The sequence below is a fragment of the Meleagris gallopavo genome, chromosome 1 (assembly GCF_000146605.3).
Source record: "Meleagris gallopavo isolate NT-WF06-2002-E0010 breed Aviagen turkey brand Nicholas breeding stock chromosome 1, Turkey_5.1, whole genome shotgun sequence".
In the NCBI taxonomy this organism is placed as follows: Eukaryota; Metazoa; Chordata; class Aves; order Galliformes; family Phasianidae; genus Meleagris; species Meleagris gallopavo.
The window spans coordinates 14429341-14448715 of NC_015011.2; the positions used below are offsets into that span (position 1 = coordinate 14429341).

At 38.1% G+C, this 19375-nt stretch overlaps 1 protein-coding gene across 3 annotated transcripts in view; it reads right to left on the reverse strand.

The window, feature by feature from the left end:
• Positions 1–696: 696 nt before the first annotated feature.
• Positions 697–19375, reverse strand: part of CD36 (CD36 molecule) — a 37154-nt gene continuing 18475 nt past the window's right edge. For 2 of the 3 annotated variants that reach the window (XM_010726962.3, XM_003201880.4), the window contains exons 3-14: positions 16663–16823; positions 14375–14519; positions 12546–12725; positions 12332–12423; positions 11892–11938; positions 8893–8962; positions 7141–7328; positions 6198–6316; positions 5581–5654; positions 4807–4861; positions 3818–3982; positions 697–3135 (exon numbers count right to left, since the gene is read on the reverse strand). In XM_010726962.3, the coding sequence (XP_010725264.1) occupies positions 3818–3982; positions 4807–4861; positions 5581–5654; positions 6198–6316; positions 7141–7328; positions 8893–8962; positions 11892–11938; positions 12332–12423; positions 12546–12725; positions 14375–14519; positions 16663–16823 (1296 nt within the window). In that variant the 3' untranslated portion in view covers positions 697–3135. The other variant, XM_031553023.1, reaches the window with a different exon arrangement.

The window sequence follows — 19375 nt, forward strand, 5'->3', positions numbered from 1 at the left end:
CACCACCAAGCCAACTAAACTATGTCCCTACACAATCTACACATTTCTTGAACACCTCCAGGGATGGTAACTTCTTTGGTCAGCCTGTTCCAAAGCTTGGCCACTCTTTCAGAGAAGAAATTTTCCAAATATCCAATATGAACTTCTGCTGGTGCAATTGAAGTCATTATTTCTTGTCCTATTGCTAGTTACCTGGGAAAAGTGGCCAACCTCCACCTCACTCCAACCTCCTTTCAAATAGTAGTAGAGAGCAATAATGTCGCCCCTGAGCCAGACTTCTTCTCTCTTCTTCTCCAGGCTAAACAATCCCATTTCCCTCAGCTTCTCCTTGTAAGACTTGTGCTCCAGACCCTTCTCTGCACTGCCCTTCTCCGGACATGCTGCACTGCCTCAATGTCTTGTAGTAAGGGGCCCAAAACTGAACTGTATTTGATATGCAACATGCTGGCACATTTGAGTATTTGACATGCCGCCCCCAAAGTCTCCTCTTTTTTGTAACCCAATGAAAAAATGCTGTATGTCATCATACTTCATAGGGCAACAAGAAAGATGATATGCGCATCCAAGTAGCAGCAATGTGCCAAACTACAATGACATCATAAGGCTAGGCACAAAACTGTTCATTTATAAAATCAGTATTTAGAAAAAGGAAACACACTCAAAACACCAAGGAAAAGAAAGAAAATTAGTCCAGTATTCAACTGGAGAATTTATTTAGACATGAAGGTCTCAGGAAGAAAAGTCTGAGCTTTATTTGTATTGAGCTCATTAACATCTCTAATAAATGTTTATCTCACACAAGTTTGAACAAATGCAAATAATTAACATTAGCCTTAATTACATCAATTAAGAATAACTGGAACCAACACTCTGAACAAAATAACAATTAACTCAAGCACAGTCTAGGGGCAGAACGTAGTTTGTAAGTCTGAACCTGCATTTAGATGAGATTATACATATGAACAAACACATTTTTGTGCATGCAAAATTGGGCCCTGAGACATTCAAAATCATGGCACTTGATTTGCTGGGTCACTGCTGCTGGAGAACCACATCATGCTAGCCACACTAATAGAGTAAATGTTAAATTGGTAACAGTGGAATTCAAGCTAAAGAAAATTTAGCTTAAACAAAAGTGTACCAAATTCAGTTGAAGCACTGCTATTGTTCCTTTGGTGAAAATATCTCACCATCAGGTTCTGGCACACAAAAAGTGTATGTATATAGATATACACACATAAATATGCATATATAAAATATAGTGCATTATATATATACATATATGTATATATACATATACAAAATATGTAAAAACTTCGTGTCAGATCTTTGGTGTCTCCTTTGGAGAAGGTGAGTCAATGGTTTTAATGGTACTCAATTTTTTTTTACATGTCCAATTACAATTACATTACAATAGGACTCTAAGGATGTCTTCGGTTAAGTCATTGCCTAGGAAGCTCAATGAGGAAGCAAATACATTAACTTTCTAAGTGAGAGCAGAACTTCTCTTTGGTGTCATGCTTCTTTCGCATCTCCTGCCCTGTTACTTTGCAGGTCCAGCTCATGGCTGGAAAAAGAGGCTCTCATGATGTATTATGTAGACTTTGCCCTCATTAATAGTCCTTGGGGATTTTTATGATTCATCAGTTCTAATGCACAATGATAGCTACACAACTTTGTTCACAAGGAACATTAAACATGATGGATTAAAACAAGAGAATTTTCTTGGGTTTTTCCCTTCCTTCCCACATGGAGAAAACGCCTTATTGAATATACCTATCAAAAGATACCATCCTTTGCTAGCAAGTTTTCTGGATTAAAATCTATTATAGTAGTATTTCCAAGCACTGGATTATCAGAAGCTGCACCATGTTTGATTTTCCTTTTTCTTTGCAGCCTTATGCGGACAAAAAATTGAAGAAATCTTATATAATGATGAACTCAAGCTCTTGTTCTGAATTCATTGTTGCCATGAGACACCCCATGATATTCAGCATCTGTCTCAATGGCACTAATTTCAAGATATGGCATTCAGATTAAATGAAAAAGTAAACCACTTGCACAGATGGTAATGTTTGCTACCTATCTACCGGCTGACACACTTCATTAACCAAATAATTGCACATATTTCCTTGTGGCAGATGGCCTATCAGAGAAAAACTAGGGCTACCTGTTCTCATTTATGCTCTAAATCAAGAATGTGGAATACTCTGATGGACCCTTTGGACCATCAAAATCATTATCTTCGTATTTCTTCTGTCTCCAGTATTCTGGAAAATTTTCTCTCCACCTTAAAGGAGATGTATCAGAACACTCCCTAAGGGTTGCCTTTGGTGAAGTGAAGCTAAGGCAGCAAAGAGGCTGGTATGCAAAGAAGAGCTAGGAAGAGAAGCACACAGTAGAGAATACAAAGAGTAGTAGAGGCTAGGAGTTAGAGAGTAGCTCAGATTACCAAACATCTGTGGGGCCAAACATTGAAGAGCACCATCAACAAATGAATGACTGTGGTATGTGTACACACCATCTCTGCACAAATTGTATAAACCAAGTCTTTTATTAATTTTTATTATTTATTAATTTCATGTTTTACAGTTAGTAGCTTTATATAACAAACTTCACATTCAACACAATTCACATCCCTGAACAGAAGATAGAGAGCAGTTCTATTGCTGCAGTTTCCATTCCTTGAAGGAACAGAAAGAAACATTTAAACCAGAGTATCATGGCTTGAGTTCAAAGGTGTTGTCATTCCCTAGCCTGCGTTTGAGCTAGAATATTGGCAAGGGTCTTTCCTTTGTCTTGTAGTTCCCGGTAGAAAAAAAGTAGCAACTTGCATAAATGGCAGAGGGTGGACTAAATTCCAACTGCATTTCAACTTCAGTCTGCTTGAATGTCATTTAAAACTTGTAACAAGGTTCATATAATCATTTATTTGAAAGTATAGTTTCCACAGTGGCCTCTGATGTCAGAAGTGAGGGCCTTTGTAAATAACTTATTTGGGTTTTTCAGTTGGTCTTCTAAAAATGGAAAAGCCCATAGAATTCCATTGTATGTGGAATCATACCTTTTGTCACTGAATTTTAACATGCTTGACTGAAACTTCATCCTTTGTTTACATTTGGAGACTTTTGTTACCTGTAGTGAAATAAAATCAGCATTCAGCATGTGATAAGGTACATCTTCTTAAAAATGGTTCCTTACTACAGCATAATCTTTTCACTGTAACATTCGCATTTCTGCTTTTTTCCACCACCTGGTTATCCTATCCAGGACAGACCTATATTTTGTCTTAGTGGGCCAGCTATGTTTGGGAGGTGTTTAGGCTCTCGGTAAGACCGTGAAAAAAAGTGAGAAAACCTATCCAATGCTCTTGATAAGAAGTTTAATTTAAAGTGATTTCCCTGAACCCCAAACAAGGATATGTCCTGGAAGAGTGTGGAATCTAAGTTGAGTGACCTTTGTCCCAAGGATGTACTAGAAGGAGCTTCTGAAGTGTTCAACGGCTTTAGATAAAATGTCTGTTCTCATGAAGTCACAACAATCACGCTGACTTTTGGAAAAAAGAAATGTTGGTCTTATGGATTTAGTTCCCAATATCCTCTCCTGGGTGTGCTGAGAGCATCCTAAAAGATTAAGGCTCGAAAGAGAATTTGAAAACATTATCTAAATTATCTAGATTTTCAAAAGAACTGAAATAATAACTGCAGAGCATTACTAGCACTTGAAAAATAATAATAGATAAACATATAATGAATTTGAACATCTTAAACCCTAAAAAGAAGTTGCTGCTGAAAACTGAGCCATTAGTTTTACTTACTTATTTCAATTTCTTTGTTCTGCATATGAAATAGGAACCCATGAACGCGAGGAACAGCACAGAACCTGTGATGATTAATGCCATCTGCACCACACCCAGTAACTGGACCCGACCGGTGACCTTATTTCTGAACATTTCTGCTTTTTCATCTCCAATAACAGCAGACTGAAATAGTGCAATAAAAATGTCAGTGAAAGGTAAATATGCAAGGACCTCACTTGCTGAATATATTCTTGGCATGTGTACGTAGAATCACACAATCACAGAATAGCTTGGGTGGGAAGGATCCTCAAAGATTTTCTAATTGCAACTCCCTTGCCGCAGGCAAGGTTGCCAAATACTAGATCAGGCACTAGATCAGGTTACCAAGGGCCTCATCCAACCCGGCCTTGAATACCTCCAGGAATGGGGCATCCACAACCTCTATAGGCAGCCTGTTCCAGCACCTCACCACTCTCTCAATGAAAAAATTCCCCTTCCTTCAGTTTAAAACCCTTTCCCCTTGTCCTATCACTACCTATCTGGATAAAAAAAGTTGATTTCCCCCTTGTTTATAATCTTCTTTCAAATATTGGAAGGCTGCAATGAGGTCTCCCTGGAGCCTTCTCATCTCCAGGATGAACATGCTCAGCTCCCTCAGCTTGTCTCTGTAGGAGACATTTTCCAGCCCTCTGATCATTTTTGTGGCCCTCCTCTAGATCTTCTCCAACAGCTCCTCATCTTTTCTAAGCTGGGGACCCCAGACCTGGACACAGTACTTCAGATGGGGCCTCAGCATGGAGGGCAGAGCAAAGGCAAACAATCCCCTCCCTCACCCTGCTGGCCACCCTCTTTTGAGGCAGTCTGGGATACAGATGGGCTTCCTGGCTGCAAGCACACACATCATAGCATGAGTTTAATTGATCAATTTCAGGGCATCAAGACAGAAAAAGTCTTCTTGTTTGTTTGTGCTTTTTTTGACAGTGAATGTATGCAGAAGATATACTAACCTCATTTAACCAAAGAATAGGGAAAACATAAGGTTTTTGAACTTTTGATAAAGCCCTGGAATGAGAAAATAAAACATACAGAATGTTATCGTTAGCTTGTAGCACACACCCAGTCTCTGCTTAACCATTTCTTCACCTCCGTTAACAGTTCTATCACCCAGACATACTTCTATAGCAGTTTTGGGTTGAAAAATAAGCCTAGAATTCGTAATAGTTATTTCACATATCAGGCAATTATCTCTTTCTGTCTGGTCTTCCACGTGCAGGCAGTCAGAAGAAAGAAATGCTGAACACATCTATGTGTCGGAGTAAGAAAATCTGTGTGGTATTCACCAAAGAGATGTCCAGAAGCTGTACATGGACATTTGGGCCAATGAAGAGAAGAGAAGCAGAAGGAGGACACTTTATCCTTTTGACAAAATCCAACCAGTGTCAGAGAATGCATAAATTATATCTCTCATTGAATTTAATACAGAAGAATATATTTTCCTTTCTATTTCATTCTCTACTTGAGTTTTGTAAGGATGTTATTTTTAAAAACGTTGCACCGTAAGCTTCTATGGGGAAATCAGATATGTGTCAATAAATTTGGGCAGTGCCTTGCACAAGAAGGCTGCTTTCACTGGAATTTATATACTCTGGGAAGTCGTGACTGAAATTTTTGCAAGACACAGGAAAAACTTTGGCAAAGTATTCTCATTCCTTCTTTTCCCATTTCTACCAGTGTACTTTAACATAAAGTATATAAAAACAAAATAATAAAAAAATGCTTACTCGATTTTTGTTGAAGGCGTCACAAGGAGGTTTACTTGCAGTCTTTTGGCAAATTGCAGTGTAAAACCAGTGGTCTAAAAAATGGGGAAAAAAAAAAAGAATCCACTAATTTTATTTTTTTAATTGGATGCGTAAATGCAAAAATTGAATGCTAAAATTTGAAAATTGGCTAAAAGTTTTACATCAGTAAGAGGTAAAAATTTAATTGGCATAGGACAGAAAACACTTTGCATCAGAACAAAAATATCTTAACAAAGGCCAGATCATTTCTTCATCTCTTTTTCAACTTTTAATTATTGAAACAATAGTATAAAAGGAACAGAAAGTATCTCATAAAAAAGAATTTTTATAAAGCAGTTGAAAGTCATAGATAAATTTCAACACGCTTCAAAACTTTGTGCAATTTATTTAATCCTGTATTCCCAATGAGGAAAAATCAAAGCTTATTTTCCAAATTTCGACTGTCAGAATAAGATAAAGTTTTGCTCTAAATTTCCCCTGCTAAAAGTTTAACACCTTTGTGAGCAGATCTTAAAAAAAGATCACAAAAATATTGCATTCCCTGCTTGTCCCTCTGGTAAAAGACTGAGTTAGAAATATTAAATATTTGGACTTACAGGCTCTACGTCTAGAAATGTCTCATGCTCCTCCTCATTTGGGCTCAGACCTTCAACATCATGCAATATAGATTCACTTGCATGAAGAAAATGTGGAAGAGAGATATACACTGGCCTTCCTATTTGAAAACAAACAAATGAAAAATTCATTTGAATCGTTAAGCCTTGCTTCAGTGCTCATCATCTGAAGCTATTTTCTATGCATACATGATTTGTTATACAGACAGAAACAATCCTGAAAAAAATCATTAATATCTCCTCTGCTTCCACCAGAATAAATTGAGATTTTTTGTGATTCTAGTCTCATGAGGAGAATGTGCATGGTGAAATAAGTTGTGGTTACAAATCTTGTTTCTTTGTGTCTATGCTGGGGAGCTGGGAGCATTCCTAGCTCCAAACTGAGGTTAGGACTTCTCACTGTGTCACCCTATGCTCATGATCTTGTTTCAGTAGAAAGCAAGCCTGAAAGGAACTCATGCTGCCCACCCTGCAGCAAAAGTAGACTGTGTACATTTTATTGTACCAGTGTAAAATTAAGCTGATGGTGTCTCTTGCTTTATGCATGTGCACATAGTTGTGTACACACCCACACATTGCGGGTGTGAATTATCATAAATGCAAAGACTGTGACTCTCTGGCTTTCATATAGTTCCTATATATAGTTCCATTCCTTTCCTTTCTGTATGTGTATTCCTGAGAAGTTCAGTAGGCAATCTTCAGTGTCATGTCTTTTTCTTCATAGTGCCATGCAAAGCAGAGAAATATTATAGCCATCATTCTGGGACATGAGGCTACAAAAAAGGAAAGCTCTTACGGGTAGCCTGTGGGAAAGTATGCAGATAAATACAAATGTCCTGGACCCTAGGGCAACACTTCAGCTACAGGACACATGCTTTCTCCTCAATCAGATAGCATATTTGACAGTATCATATCCCTGCCATACCTGCTTTGCAGGAGCTAATGTCTAGGACTCCAGCCAGAGTGCAGTTCTGTGATATGACCTGATCTGTACAGAAGCAATAGTTATCTCCAACATCAATTGGTGATGCAAATGCTTCGCGAGGAACTGTGAAACGATACAGTGGAATTCCCTTCACGGTCTTCCTGGTCTGGTAAACTCCATAGATCGATCTGAATATAAAAGAGGAGAAATGTCAATTTGGTTGAAAATTTGAATTTTGCCTCTTAAAAGAAAGAAGTACTTCACAGAACACATGTTCAGCAGTTTCTAAGGGCGTTCCTCGGTAACGAAGATTATTCTGTACTTTCACAAAGGAGTGTACTCACTCATATGTAAGCACAGTAAGGCACAAAAAGGCAGATAAAAATATCAATAAAGAATATATACAAAATGAATACACTCAGAGCTCTTTTTTGCTGTACTTTTCTACAGTTACTGTTCTAGTGAAATGTTTGATTTTTTTTTTACTACACTAGAGATGGTTACCAATATATATGCTCTTAATTACAATGTTTTCCTGATCTGATGATAAAGATCTAAGCTTTATGGTGCTGGCAGCGTACTGGATATTACCTTACTCAATTGCATATGAGCCAAAATACCACTTCAAACTGTTTTGTTGATACATTACAAAATAATAAAGAGATATGGTTGGTATGCAGTAATCTAACCAAGGCAGCAACACTTTGTATTGCAGCCAAAGGAAAGAAGGATTCTGGCTCTTGCAACATGGTCAGAAACCTTTTCCATGACCTTGTTTCATCCCAGACATTAGGAGGTTGTTATTGCCCTTCTTTGTTCATTAATTGTGAGAATTATATGGTCAGAGGTATCTCGCAAATTATGCCCAATTAATCTAAAGAATTTTGTAATTTCTGCATTATGAGTTTCCTTTCCCATAACTTGAGAAACATTGCCCAGTTTTGAGATACAATTACTTCACAAAAAATAAAAAATAAAAGAAAATCTGCATGTAAAAACACTGATCTTTAAAAGCAAACAATTCACAAAGCATATGATCTACTTTATCCCTTTTTAAAAAAAAGCAGATGTTTCTAGGCAGCAAAATAAATACTGGGATCGAACCTCCCAAAACAAATACACTCTGATGCCCTTAGTATCTCTTCATATTGATTTAAGATATCCCACTGGAGAACTCAGAGACACCAGATAACCATAATAGAAGAAGCATGCTGAAAAGCCATCAGCATGGGATGAATTAAGCAGGTTTGTTTGTAAATACATAAAATATGTAAAAATAGCCTGTGAGAAAACAATTTTGAGTATCTAGAGGCTGACAGCAAATTCTTCTCTGCACAGATGATGTTCAGCAGAAATCACCAAAATGGGCTCAGCCAGCCCCCACGGAGAGGCAAACTGCCAGCTCACACCACATAGGCAGGAGAGGGGCTGTCCTGATCCTAAAAGATCAAGTCTTTGAACCTTGTGGGTTCCAGTGTCTGTAACACCTCATAGCAGTGTCTCCCTGTAATAAGCAATTCCCAAATTACACACCTGTAACTCTCTGAAATGAAACACACCATAAATAACTTACTACTTGACACAAATGAAAGTGGTAGAATTAAGCTCATGAGCGCAGCTCACACATTAAGTCATGTTTAGCTGAAACAGTTATGTGGTACTGCCTCAGCAGTCTAAGCTCCGGAAGAGATCTCTCCAAAATGAAAGAGCACTGGGAGACAAACACACATGCACAGGAAGGGGCCAGCGTACCTGCAAATGTCAGAGGAGAAGAAGCGCAGTACCTGATTCTTCTTAACAAATGGAGGAAATGATGCCCCATCTTTGACAAAAATTAAAAAAGCATTAATTAATTTCTAGCTCAATGTTCAGATGTTACTTTCCCATAAAAAAGCTAAAAACAGCCATAATGAGTCATCTGTAGGGAAAATATTTATGTCAGTTATTGTACGATGGCAAGTACTCCACAGAACTGCTTTTGAGAGTGAGCCAAATAATAACGGCATCTTTTTTTTTTTTCCCCCCCAAAGTTGATAATCTATTTATTCTCCAAAATAATGATGTACTCAGCAGTGATGCACTGGCACAGGTTGCCCAGGGAGGTGGTGGGGGTCATTGTCCCTGGAGATGTTCAAGATGTGGCACTGAGGGACATTGTCTGTGGGCATGGTGGCATTGCTTGGGGTTTGACTGGTTGATCTTAGAGGTCTATTCCAACCTTAACAATTCTGTGATTCTATGATTCTATATCTTTTGTCTGTTGTGATAAGACAAGGGAAATGGTTTCCAAGTAACAGAAGGGAGATTTAGATTGGCTGTAAGGAAGGATTTTTTTTTATACTAAGGGTGGTGAGGCATTTGAACAGGTTGTCCAGAGAGGCAGTGAATACCCCATCGCCCCATCCTTGGCGACATTCAAGGTCAGGGTGGACCAGGCTCTGAGAAACCTCATCTGGTGGTAGGTGTCCCTGTTCATTGCAGAGAGCTTGGACTAGGTGACCTTTAAAGTTCCCTTCCAACTCAAGCGATTCCAGGACTAGGGAGGTTCTCTCCTCCTGTACTCAGCCCTGCTGAGGATACATCTTAAATACTGTGCTCAGTTTTGGGCTCCTCACCACAAGAAAGACATTGAGACCCTGGAGCATATCCATAGAAGGGCAATAAAGCTGTGAATGTTCTGGAGCACAAGACTTATGAGCACCAGCTGAAGGAACAGGGATTGTTTAGTCTAGAGAACAGGAGGCTCAGAGGAGACCTTATTGCCCTCTACAACTGCCTGAAAGGAAGTTATGGTGAGGTGGGTGTCAGCCTCTTCTCCCAGGTAATGGCGATAGGACAAAAGGAAGTGGCTTCAAGTTGCACCAGGGGAGGTTCATGTTAGATGTTGGGAAAAAATTATCCGAAAGAGTGGTAAGGTGGTGGAATGGGCTGCCCAGGAGGTGGTGGAGTCACTGTCCTGGAAGTGTTCTAGAAAGATGTAGATGTGGTACTAAGGGACATGTTTCAGTGGGCAACAATGGTGGCAGTTAGACAGTTGGACTAGATGATCTCGGAGGTCTTTTCCAACATTAATGATTCAATGATTCAATGATCATGAAATCCATAAAAACAGAGGATAAAAATACAATTCCTACTTAATGCGAATCCCAATACATGCTGCCACTGCTTCAGTGTATATGTAGTCTAAAGCCTTCTAGAGATTCCTGGTTCACTTGGAGTTCAGCTGGCACCTAGTGCTTGTAAGAAATGCAGCTTTAGTCTTCAAAACTGCCTATTTAATAAAAAGTACTAAACATTTTTCACTCAAAACCGCTCAGTTGGAGCTCCTGAAGTAAGTACAGGAGGTCCAGAGGAAGAGCTTTATCTGATGTCTTTCTCCCATTTGCCCTGAAGAGAGCAGCTTGCCTCTTAGAAGCAGCTTAGAAGCATACTTCTGCATTGCATTGCATCTAGTGTTGAGTAAGAGGAGTCTCACCCATTTTCCAAGCAAGGTGTTGTAACAATCTTTTAACCAGTACATTTGTTACTTCTTGCTACAGCTCAGTTTCTTAGTCAGCAGTTCTAACCAAGAAATGGAAAACAACTGTGGTATCTTTGAATCTAGTTGGCAAGATCCAGAAAGCCAAATTACACACTGCTGCTAGCCCAGTGCTGACAGAAGCACTTTTTCTTAAAGACAATCCAAGATTGTCCTGGAGACACGCTCTATTGTAAAATCTTGGCAGTGTTGGAATGTTTGCAAATACAGACTCATTTCAAACCATATAAGTGTGCTCATTTAGTCTTTTTATCTTGTAAACTGTGCAATGACCCCTGCCAACAACGAAACTCTCCTCACTTTCAAAGGACTGAAGCACTCAGTCCTGTTACCTGAGTGTCTTTATTCCATCAGCTGTGGAGAAAGACAAAGAAAAATCTAACAGTGGAAAAACAAATGGATTTCAGGTTTCATAATAAAAAAGCTGAATTCCAGAACCTAAGACAACATTGCTCCTAATAAAATTACTCCCCAAAAGAAGAAATTATTCCTGTTCATAGCCTTTTGGAAATTCAGATTCTTGGGAAGTATTCGAAATACTTCAAAATGAACTGTCAAGTTCACTCATTTATACATTAAACCACACTGCATGTGGATGTGGGAAGAGTGAGGATGGGTTAGGGTTAGGGCTATCTTTCTTCTTTATCCATTTTCACTTGCTACTACCCTTGTCACATCAATTTCCTTTCATATCTCAGGAAAAACTTTTCTGTCCATTCTGGTACATGTAATCTTATTATTCAACGATACAAAAGAATATACATTACTAAAAGGAAAATATGCTGTTTTTCAAATGCTATACCAAAGAAAAAGAATCTTGCTTGTATTGTAACAGGCAGATAGTTAGTAGAAATAGTCAGTTAGATCTTTCCTTGTTCTTCTTCCGTGTCTACTCTAGCTTAAGTGTATTTAAGTATATATAAAATAGTGTATAAAATAGTGTATAATGATGTATAACAATGGAGACATATATATGCATATATAGTAGCAGCAGTGTGTATATACGTTTGTATTTATACATAGATATTTAATGGGCAGAATACGACTCAAAACCCAGAGGACTTAACTTGTATTTTGTATCTCATTATATTTCAATATTAATATAATTATATTAATAATTAATATTAATATCTTGAATATTGCAATATTAACTATATCTTGCAATATTAAGAAATGAGTTCCAAAAAGTTTCAGAAAGCTTTAATAGACTCACCAGTGCCGTTAACCAAATCGCAGTAACCTTCCCAGTAAGACAGATTCCTTTAACATAAAAAAAAGTCATGCTTCATGAATTATAACATGTAAATCATGTCATTATTACTAAGCTTCACCGCTCCATTATTAGCCTGATTTGTTAGCAATGGCACAGGACAGAAATAAAATCCATTCAGATAAACTATATGATACAGTAGAATAGGATAAATTGGATGTGCCTATTTAAGTACAGAAGGCAGAAGCAACTATTTGTAACAAAGAATCAATAACTGTCTTAAATCCAAGCTCATAACAGAATAACAAATAGCCTGAAGATTGATCAAGCTTTTCTTGAATTATTTATGACTTTCCATTTAACTATAGCTCTTAGTGAGGCATGTTTTAAAAACCACACCTTGAAAATATGTACATTTTTTCATATATACAACATCATGATACCTTTTGTTTTTATAACTTTCAATTATTGCTGTTTTGCTTATGTCTTCTTTCCCAGTATACACTCTGTAAAGTCCATCAGATGTCCCATTATACTGTAACAGACACAAGAAGGAATAACAAAATACTGTCAGATTTTTCTTCCTCAAAGCAGCAGCCTTAACTTTCATTCATGGAATTGTAACTGAATCATTATCTCCTCTATGGTTTCACTTACCGGGTAGAAGACTCCCAGAACTGGGTCCAAGGGGAAGGGAACCTTGCTTAAGAAGGGGTCTTTGTATCCCCATAGTATTTCTTTCACTGTTCTGTTCTGCAGCATGTTTGATTTAGAAGATTTAATCCAAGTATTTAAAAGTAGGAGGATGAAATTGTTTGTATACAGGGCAGGTGCAGCCTACAACAGCAACAACAGCAGTTTGGATGAAAAATACAGAAAGACTCCAAGAAATCTCTGGCAAAGCGGGTAGGTAGTGTGGTTACAACTCACTGTAAGTTAAATTTTTATTTACAACTGACACTCATTAACAAAACTTTTGGATATAACAGCATAAAACCAGACGATTTGTCTTCACTGTTTACACGAGTTCACTAGATTATCCTCAAACTCTTTGAACTTCAAGTCCCATTGCATTCTACATGGACTGTACCACATCTCATTTTGTTACCTATTGTGTCCATATGTCACATACACCAGCCTCACACACACATGCCTTGTTACCTGCTGGCCACAGTTTAAACTTAATATGGTGATGAAATTATGCTATCAACAATATGACTATATCCTGAATAAAAACAATCAACTGTCGAAGTACAATTATTTTTTAATCAGAAAGTATACATTTCTGCTCTGGAGGAATACATTTCTGAAAGTAACATGTCCTTTCTGGAAAGTTTTAATTCTACATAACAGATGAACTTTTTCTATTCCAATGAAGAATGACATATTTTACCAGCAGTAATTGCAACAAATTTTTCCAGAACCATATAAACACGTTCCTAAATCCATCATATATCCATCTGATGGTGGAAAACAAGCAGAAAAAATCTAGGTTGGTTCATGTGTTGAAGCAGAAAATTATGACAATTTTGATAAGTAAATCATAGAATCATAGAATGGTTTGGATTGGAAGGGACCTTTAAGCTCATCTAGTTCCAAGCCCCTGCTATAGGCACGGATATCTCCCTCTAGATCAAGTTGCTCACAGCCCCATCCAGCCTGGCCTTGAATGCTTCCAGGGAGGAGGCATCCACAACCTCTCTTGGCAACTTGTTCCAGTGTCTCACTACCCTCACAGTAAAGCATTTCTTCCTAATATCTCATCTAAATCTATCCTCTTCCAGTTTAAAACCATTTCCTCTTGTCCTGTCATTATGCATTCTTATAAAAAGTTTCTCTCCAGCTTTCCTGTAGGCCCCCTTCAGGCACTGGAAGGCCATTATATGGTCTCTCTATGGTTTCTCTTCTCCAGGATGAATCTGTGTAAGAAAAATCTCTCCTAGAAGCCTATGTTTAGATCCATAGAACTGCATGGTTCAAAATGTGGGAAATGAGCAGTGTTCATGAATGCCATGGCATGAAGGACTTTGATTCACTGAAACAAAAGCAACTTTCTGAAAGGAAGATGCTAGCCCAGATTAGAACATAGACAATTGGCCATTATTTTGTGTTTATACCAATCACCTCTTCATTCTAACACTAACACTCACTCTCACAGCTGTCCTGAAAACGCACAAGCAAGAATCACAGTGTCATCAGGAGACATTCTTGCAACACAGTCATGGCTGATAATAATTCTTTCCCACATAAAACTTGCATAGAAGGATGCTTTTTGTTACATTCTGTCCAGGTTGGTGACTTTGCTTTCATCGTCAAGAATAAGTCAGTGTTCTTTTATAGTTGAGATTACCCTGAGCATATAAGGAAATCTTAATGTAAAAGCAGTATATCCTCGGAATTTGCATTATTAATGCTAAATTCTCCTCTTTTTCCTGCTCTATCTCTACATTTAAATGTGAATATTATGGATTGGTTTCTTGACTTACAACAACAGCAAGGTTGAGGCACGTGATGGTGTCATTTTCTGTCCCAACAGACATATCAGGTTCAAAACGAGCAGCGTTAGGCAACATGTAAGATATTGTGCCATTAGAGTTCTCTGTAATATTTTCTTTAGGTAAATATCGCACCCTTGAAATACAAAATAAAGACAGAATATTTTAAAATCTGATGTTTGCATCAACATATAACCAGACCTGACTGAATTTCTTTGAACGCTTTTGAAAATAAATGTTCACCATTTTATAGCCACTAAAAGGATTCTAAAGTTTCATTTGAATATTCGTAAACATGTGCTATATATTTCTCTTGTAAATATTTCCTTGATGCCTAATGCATTTTTACTTGACACTAAAATTCAAACAAATATTTCCTCGTAATTTTTTGTTTCAGTAATCAGCTCTGTATCTTCCCTGTATTCTGTTCTGAGTTAGTTAAGTTTAATTTTTTTCTAAGATTTTTAATTGTTGCATGCTATTAGAAGGGAATGACTCAGAAGTGTTAATAAATACTCTTGAGATTTGATATGATAGGCTTGTGTTCCAATGAGAGAGATTACAGGTTAAATCTATAATGGAAATTACTTTGTTAACATTTCATAACCACATGGAGATCTACAAGAAGTCTTTCAACACCACTAAGAAACACAAAAGCTCTTCTCCTCTGTGTCTGTAAGTGCCTGTATTTCTATTAGTCAATCACTGAGGCACAAATCTCCAAGCTGTTGCACTCCTGGCTCTGTCTCTTCACATCTCCATCTTCTTTGTGACCTCACTGTGGGGGTGGCATTCAGGAAGCACTGTATGGGTTAGTCTACAATATGGGACCACTAAATTCATACTGGCTCCATTCTGGAATGGATTCATGCTCCATCAGATCTTACAGCCTGGATGTGGGGGAACCAGAAATTTCAGAGCACATTTACCTATGGTACAGATGTAACCAGTGCAGGTGGACCCCCAAAGTAGCTGTATCTTTGCTTCTCAAGAGTGGTTTGAGAGCATGTCACTTTAATTAATGGCCTACTGTGTAAAGGAGCTATCTAGAAGTTGAGAGATTTGTTTTCTAATGTCACATACAACTGGAAACAAAAGACTTAAAGTTTTCCACTTCCGAAGAGAAGGATAACTGCCATCTCAAGGTCAGTTTTCTACTTTGCAGTAAGTAATTAAAAATTCAAAGGGAGATTGAGAAAGAGACCCAGTGTTCCAGACATTCAAGTAGACCTGATATCTCTATCATGGGACATATCTTTCACTCCATAGGTGAGCATGAGTGCAGCAACAAGAAGAGTAATAGACATCATTTCTTACATAGCTTTATCTACACATTCAGCAGACTTACTCCTGAGAGGATACGAACTCCCACAGCATGTCTGTTTAGTGAGAATTCTCCTTCAGCAGTATTTCTTAGCTGCTTAGTTTCCTGGATCCTGTGTAAACATTTCCTTTGTAATGTGTGAACCAGGTAATGTATTCCCAGGTAATGTATGAACCAAGATATTCCAATGAGAAATTAATCTTTCAGGCATTAAAACACCTCAACTTTAGATGCTGCAGTCCAAAACCATCTTTGCAAATATTTTATACACCCCCAAAGATATTAAGAATGAAATAACCTATTATATTAAGAAAGAATATCGTAACAAGAGCCAGCAACAGGCGGGCACTAACTGAGCTTAATGATTTGGGAAGCATCAACTGCTCCTATGTCAACTTCAGATTTAAAATCAAGCAAAAGCTTAATTAAAAGTTTTCCTGAAAGAGGATGGATTCTGCTCTTAGATAGAGAGTTAAAAAAAGAAAAAAGAGGGAAAAAAATTGGAAACAAAAAATCTGTACATTAAAAATAAATCATAAAAGATCAATAAAACAAGACACTTTATTAAAATAAATGTGTGATACATAGCTGATAAGACAATCTCTCATTTTCAAGGCACCTGGCATACTTTTCTAAGAGGTGGGCAAACACTGAAAAGCAAAAAATGAATCATGCCTATGTGTTTTTATGGTAAACACCTCCCCACTTGGCAGTCATTTTTCACAAGCACAAATGGCTTCATACCTGGATACCTACTTTATATCCTTTTTCCAAATGTGAAACAGAGTACAGAGAGTGCTTGTGATTGCTCTGCATAGCTGCAAATATTTAGGCATTTTTTACAAGTCTGACTAAAATAGGATTCTGGGCTTTCCAAAACCATTTTTAATTCAGCAGAATTTTGTCTAACAAAACTTCTGATACAATATACCATTTATGTGGGGACTCTGCTTACCTATATGTGTAAGGTCCTCTTTGTTCAAGTTTTGGACGTGCTCCATAGTTCAAAACCTCTGATGGATTTTCCACATTAAAGATCCAAAATTGCCTGTAAACAGAGCTTCCTGGCACAAGCCAATTATCATATGCAATGGTACCATTTGAAATGACAACTTCCTAAAAGAGGAAAAAAAACAGTTAAGATTAACAACAACAACAACAACAAAAGACTGACAAGTAGTGTTTATTTTCCAAATATCTATAGAAGGTTCCCAAGGAAACAGAAAAAAAAAGCTGTTCTATCATCAAGAAAAGGCATATAGCACACAAATGTTTGGTCAGCATGTGAAGGCAGACTGCTAAAACTAAGTCTCTCTAAAATCAGTGAGCACAAAGCTGATATAATTAATACTGTAGCTCATAGAAAGCTTTCCTGGAGCTGTGGGTGCACATTGCCTTAGTTTCCACTCTGCAAATCCACTGATGACTTCTAAGAAGAAAATTTTTGAATATCTGAATCTTATCCAACTGTTTTCAAAGTCCATAAACTACCTTTCATACATTTGCCAGTATCCCACGGGAGAAGATAAGTGCTATCTCTGATCACAGCACTGACATATGCACTGAGTCATTTTATAGCCAGGGAAAGTGAATAATGCTTATGTAGGACCTTTTTTTGTCAGCAGATTCTTGTGACTGACACTTTCTATGAAATCTCTGTTTCACTAGGGAGGTTTCCCAGGTTCAGAAGATGAGGACAGAATAGAAATACAAGAAACAGACGGGACACTGGGAATTGCTACGGAGTGACTAACAGCTTTTTGTGTGGCACTCAGACATACTATGATAAATGCATATTGAGTACTTGGGACTGAAAAGTGAGAGTTTGAAGGTATGTTTCCCATATTGACAAGTATATCTGTTCTGTCTGGTCTACATTAGATTTCTTTCTATGTAATTGTCATAAATAGCTGTAATAATGGATGTTTGTAAATCCATTGGAGGCAAACATTTAGAAAAGGTTTTGCAATAGGAAGAAAATTCTAAGCAGCCTATCTCCAACCTATAGTGTGCTTTCTAGCTGAGTTGTGCAATACTATTTAGTTAAGATTCAGAGTTCGCTTGAGCTACAGAAGAGAAAGAACTGGAATCTTCCAGAAAGTTATGCAGCAAGAAAAAACATTTTAAATTACAATTTAAATTTATTAGATTTTCTTTCTATCTTCATTTTCTGATTCTAGAATTTCTTTAGCACACACCATTCAAAAAAAATAGTACTAATTAAGAACCGCTGTTGGACAAGTGAATGTGACATCCTGAAGAACTCCTGACACAAACAATGTTTTGCCTGAGAAAAGGCTGTTTCTGTAGTCAAGCTGAAAATGCCTTGCTCGTAGTATAAGGCATTGAACTTGTTTCCCAAATTTCTGATATAATTCATGTGCATTTCTGTGCTAGGGGAGAGAAACATTTCCACAGCAAATGTGTTATCAGCCTGAGGGCTTGCACTCAGACCTAACAGCTACAATTCCCTTCAACCTTGTCTTGCAAACCCTAGGAAGCCAAGGTCTGTTCCAGCTGTGATCCTGAGTTGGGAAAGCCATTCCCTTCGCGAAGAGAGATTTTCCATGGTTTGGAAATTGACTTTTCAATTTTCACAGATAATTACTCAAAAGATCTGGGAGAAACGGGTCAACATAAAGACTGGAGGCTGTCAAATGTGGTATCCATCTAAAAGAATGGCAGGAAGAAGGATTCAGGGAATTACAGGCCTGTCAGCCTGACCTTGGTGCCAGGGAAGGTCATGCTGCAGATCATCTTGCGAGCAACCACGCGGTACGTACACAACACTCAGATAATCACACCCAGTCAGCATAGGTTTATGAAAGGCAGATCTTGCTTGACTAACCTGATCTACTTCTATGATAAGATGTCCCATTTAGTGGATGAAAGAAAGGCTGCAAATTGTTGTTTACTTGGAGTTTAGCAAGACATTTGATACTGTTTTCCACCACCTTCTGGAGAAACTCGCTACTCATGGCTTGAATGGATGTACTGCTCACTGGGTAAAGAATTGGCTGGATGACCAGACACAAAGGTTCATTGTGAATGGAATTAAATCTCACTGGTAGCTTCTCACAAGTGCTGTTCCCCAGGGCTTAGTATTGGGGTCAGTCCTGTTTAATATTTTTATCAGTGACCGTAATAAGAGGATTGAGTACACCCCCAGTAAGTTTGCAGATGATACCAGGTTGGATGGGAGTGTTGATCTGCAGTGGGGGCAGGAACCCTCTGCAAGAGCAATCTGGGTAGGCCGGATTGATGGACTGCATTCACTTGTACAGCATTCAGCAAGGGTAAGTGGAGGATGGAGCATTCAGCTCATAACAATCCAATGCAGTGGTATAGGCCTGGGGAAGAGTGGCTGAAAAGCTGCCCAGCAGAAAAGGACACGGGAGTCCTGGTCAACAGCCAGTTGAATATGAGCCAGCAGTGTGCCCAGGTGGCCCAAAAAGGCAATGGTGTCCTGGCATGCATCAGAAGTAGTGTGTCCAGCAGGACTGGGGAAGGGACTGTCTGTACTTGGCTCTGATCAGATCACACCTCATGTACTGTGTTCAATTTGGGCCCTCCACTATAAGAAAGATATTGAGTTCTTTGAATATGTGCAGAGAAGAGAAATGAAGCTGTTGATGAGAATAGAAAACCAAGACATAGGAGGAGGAGCT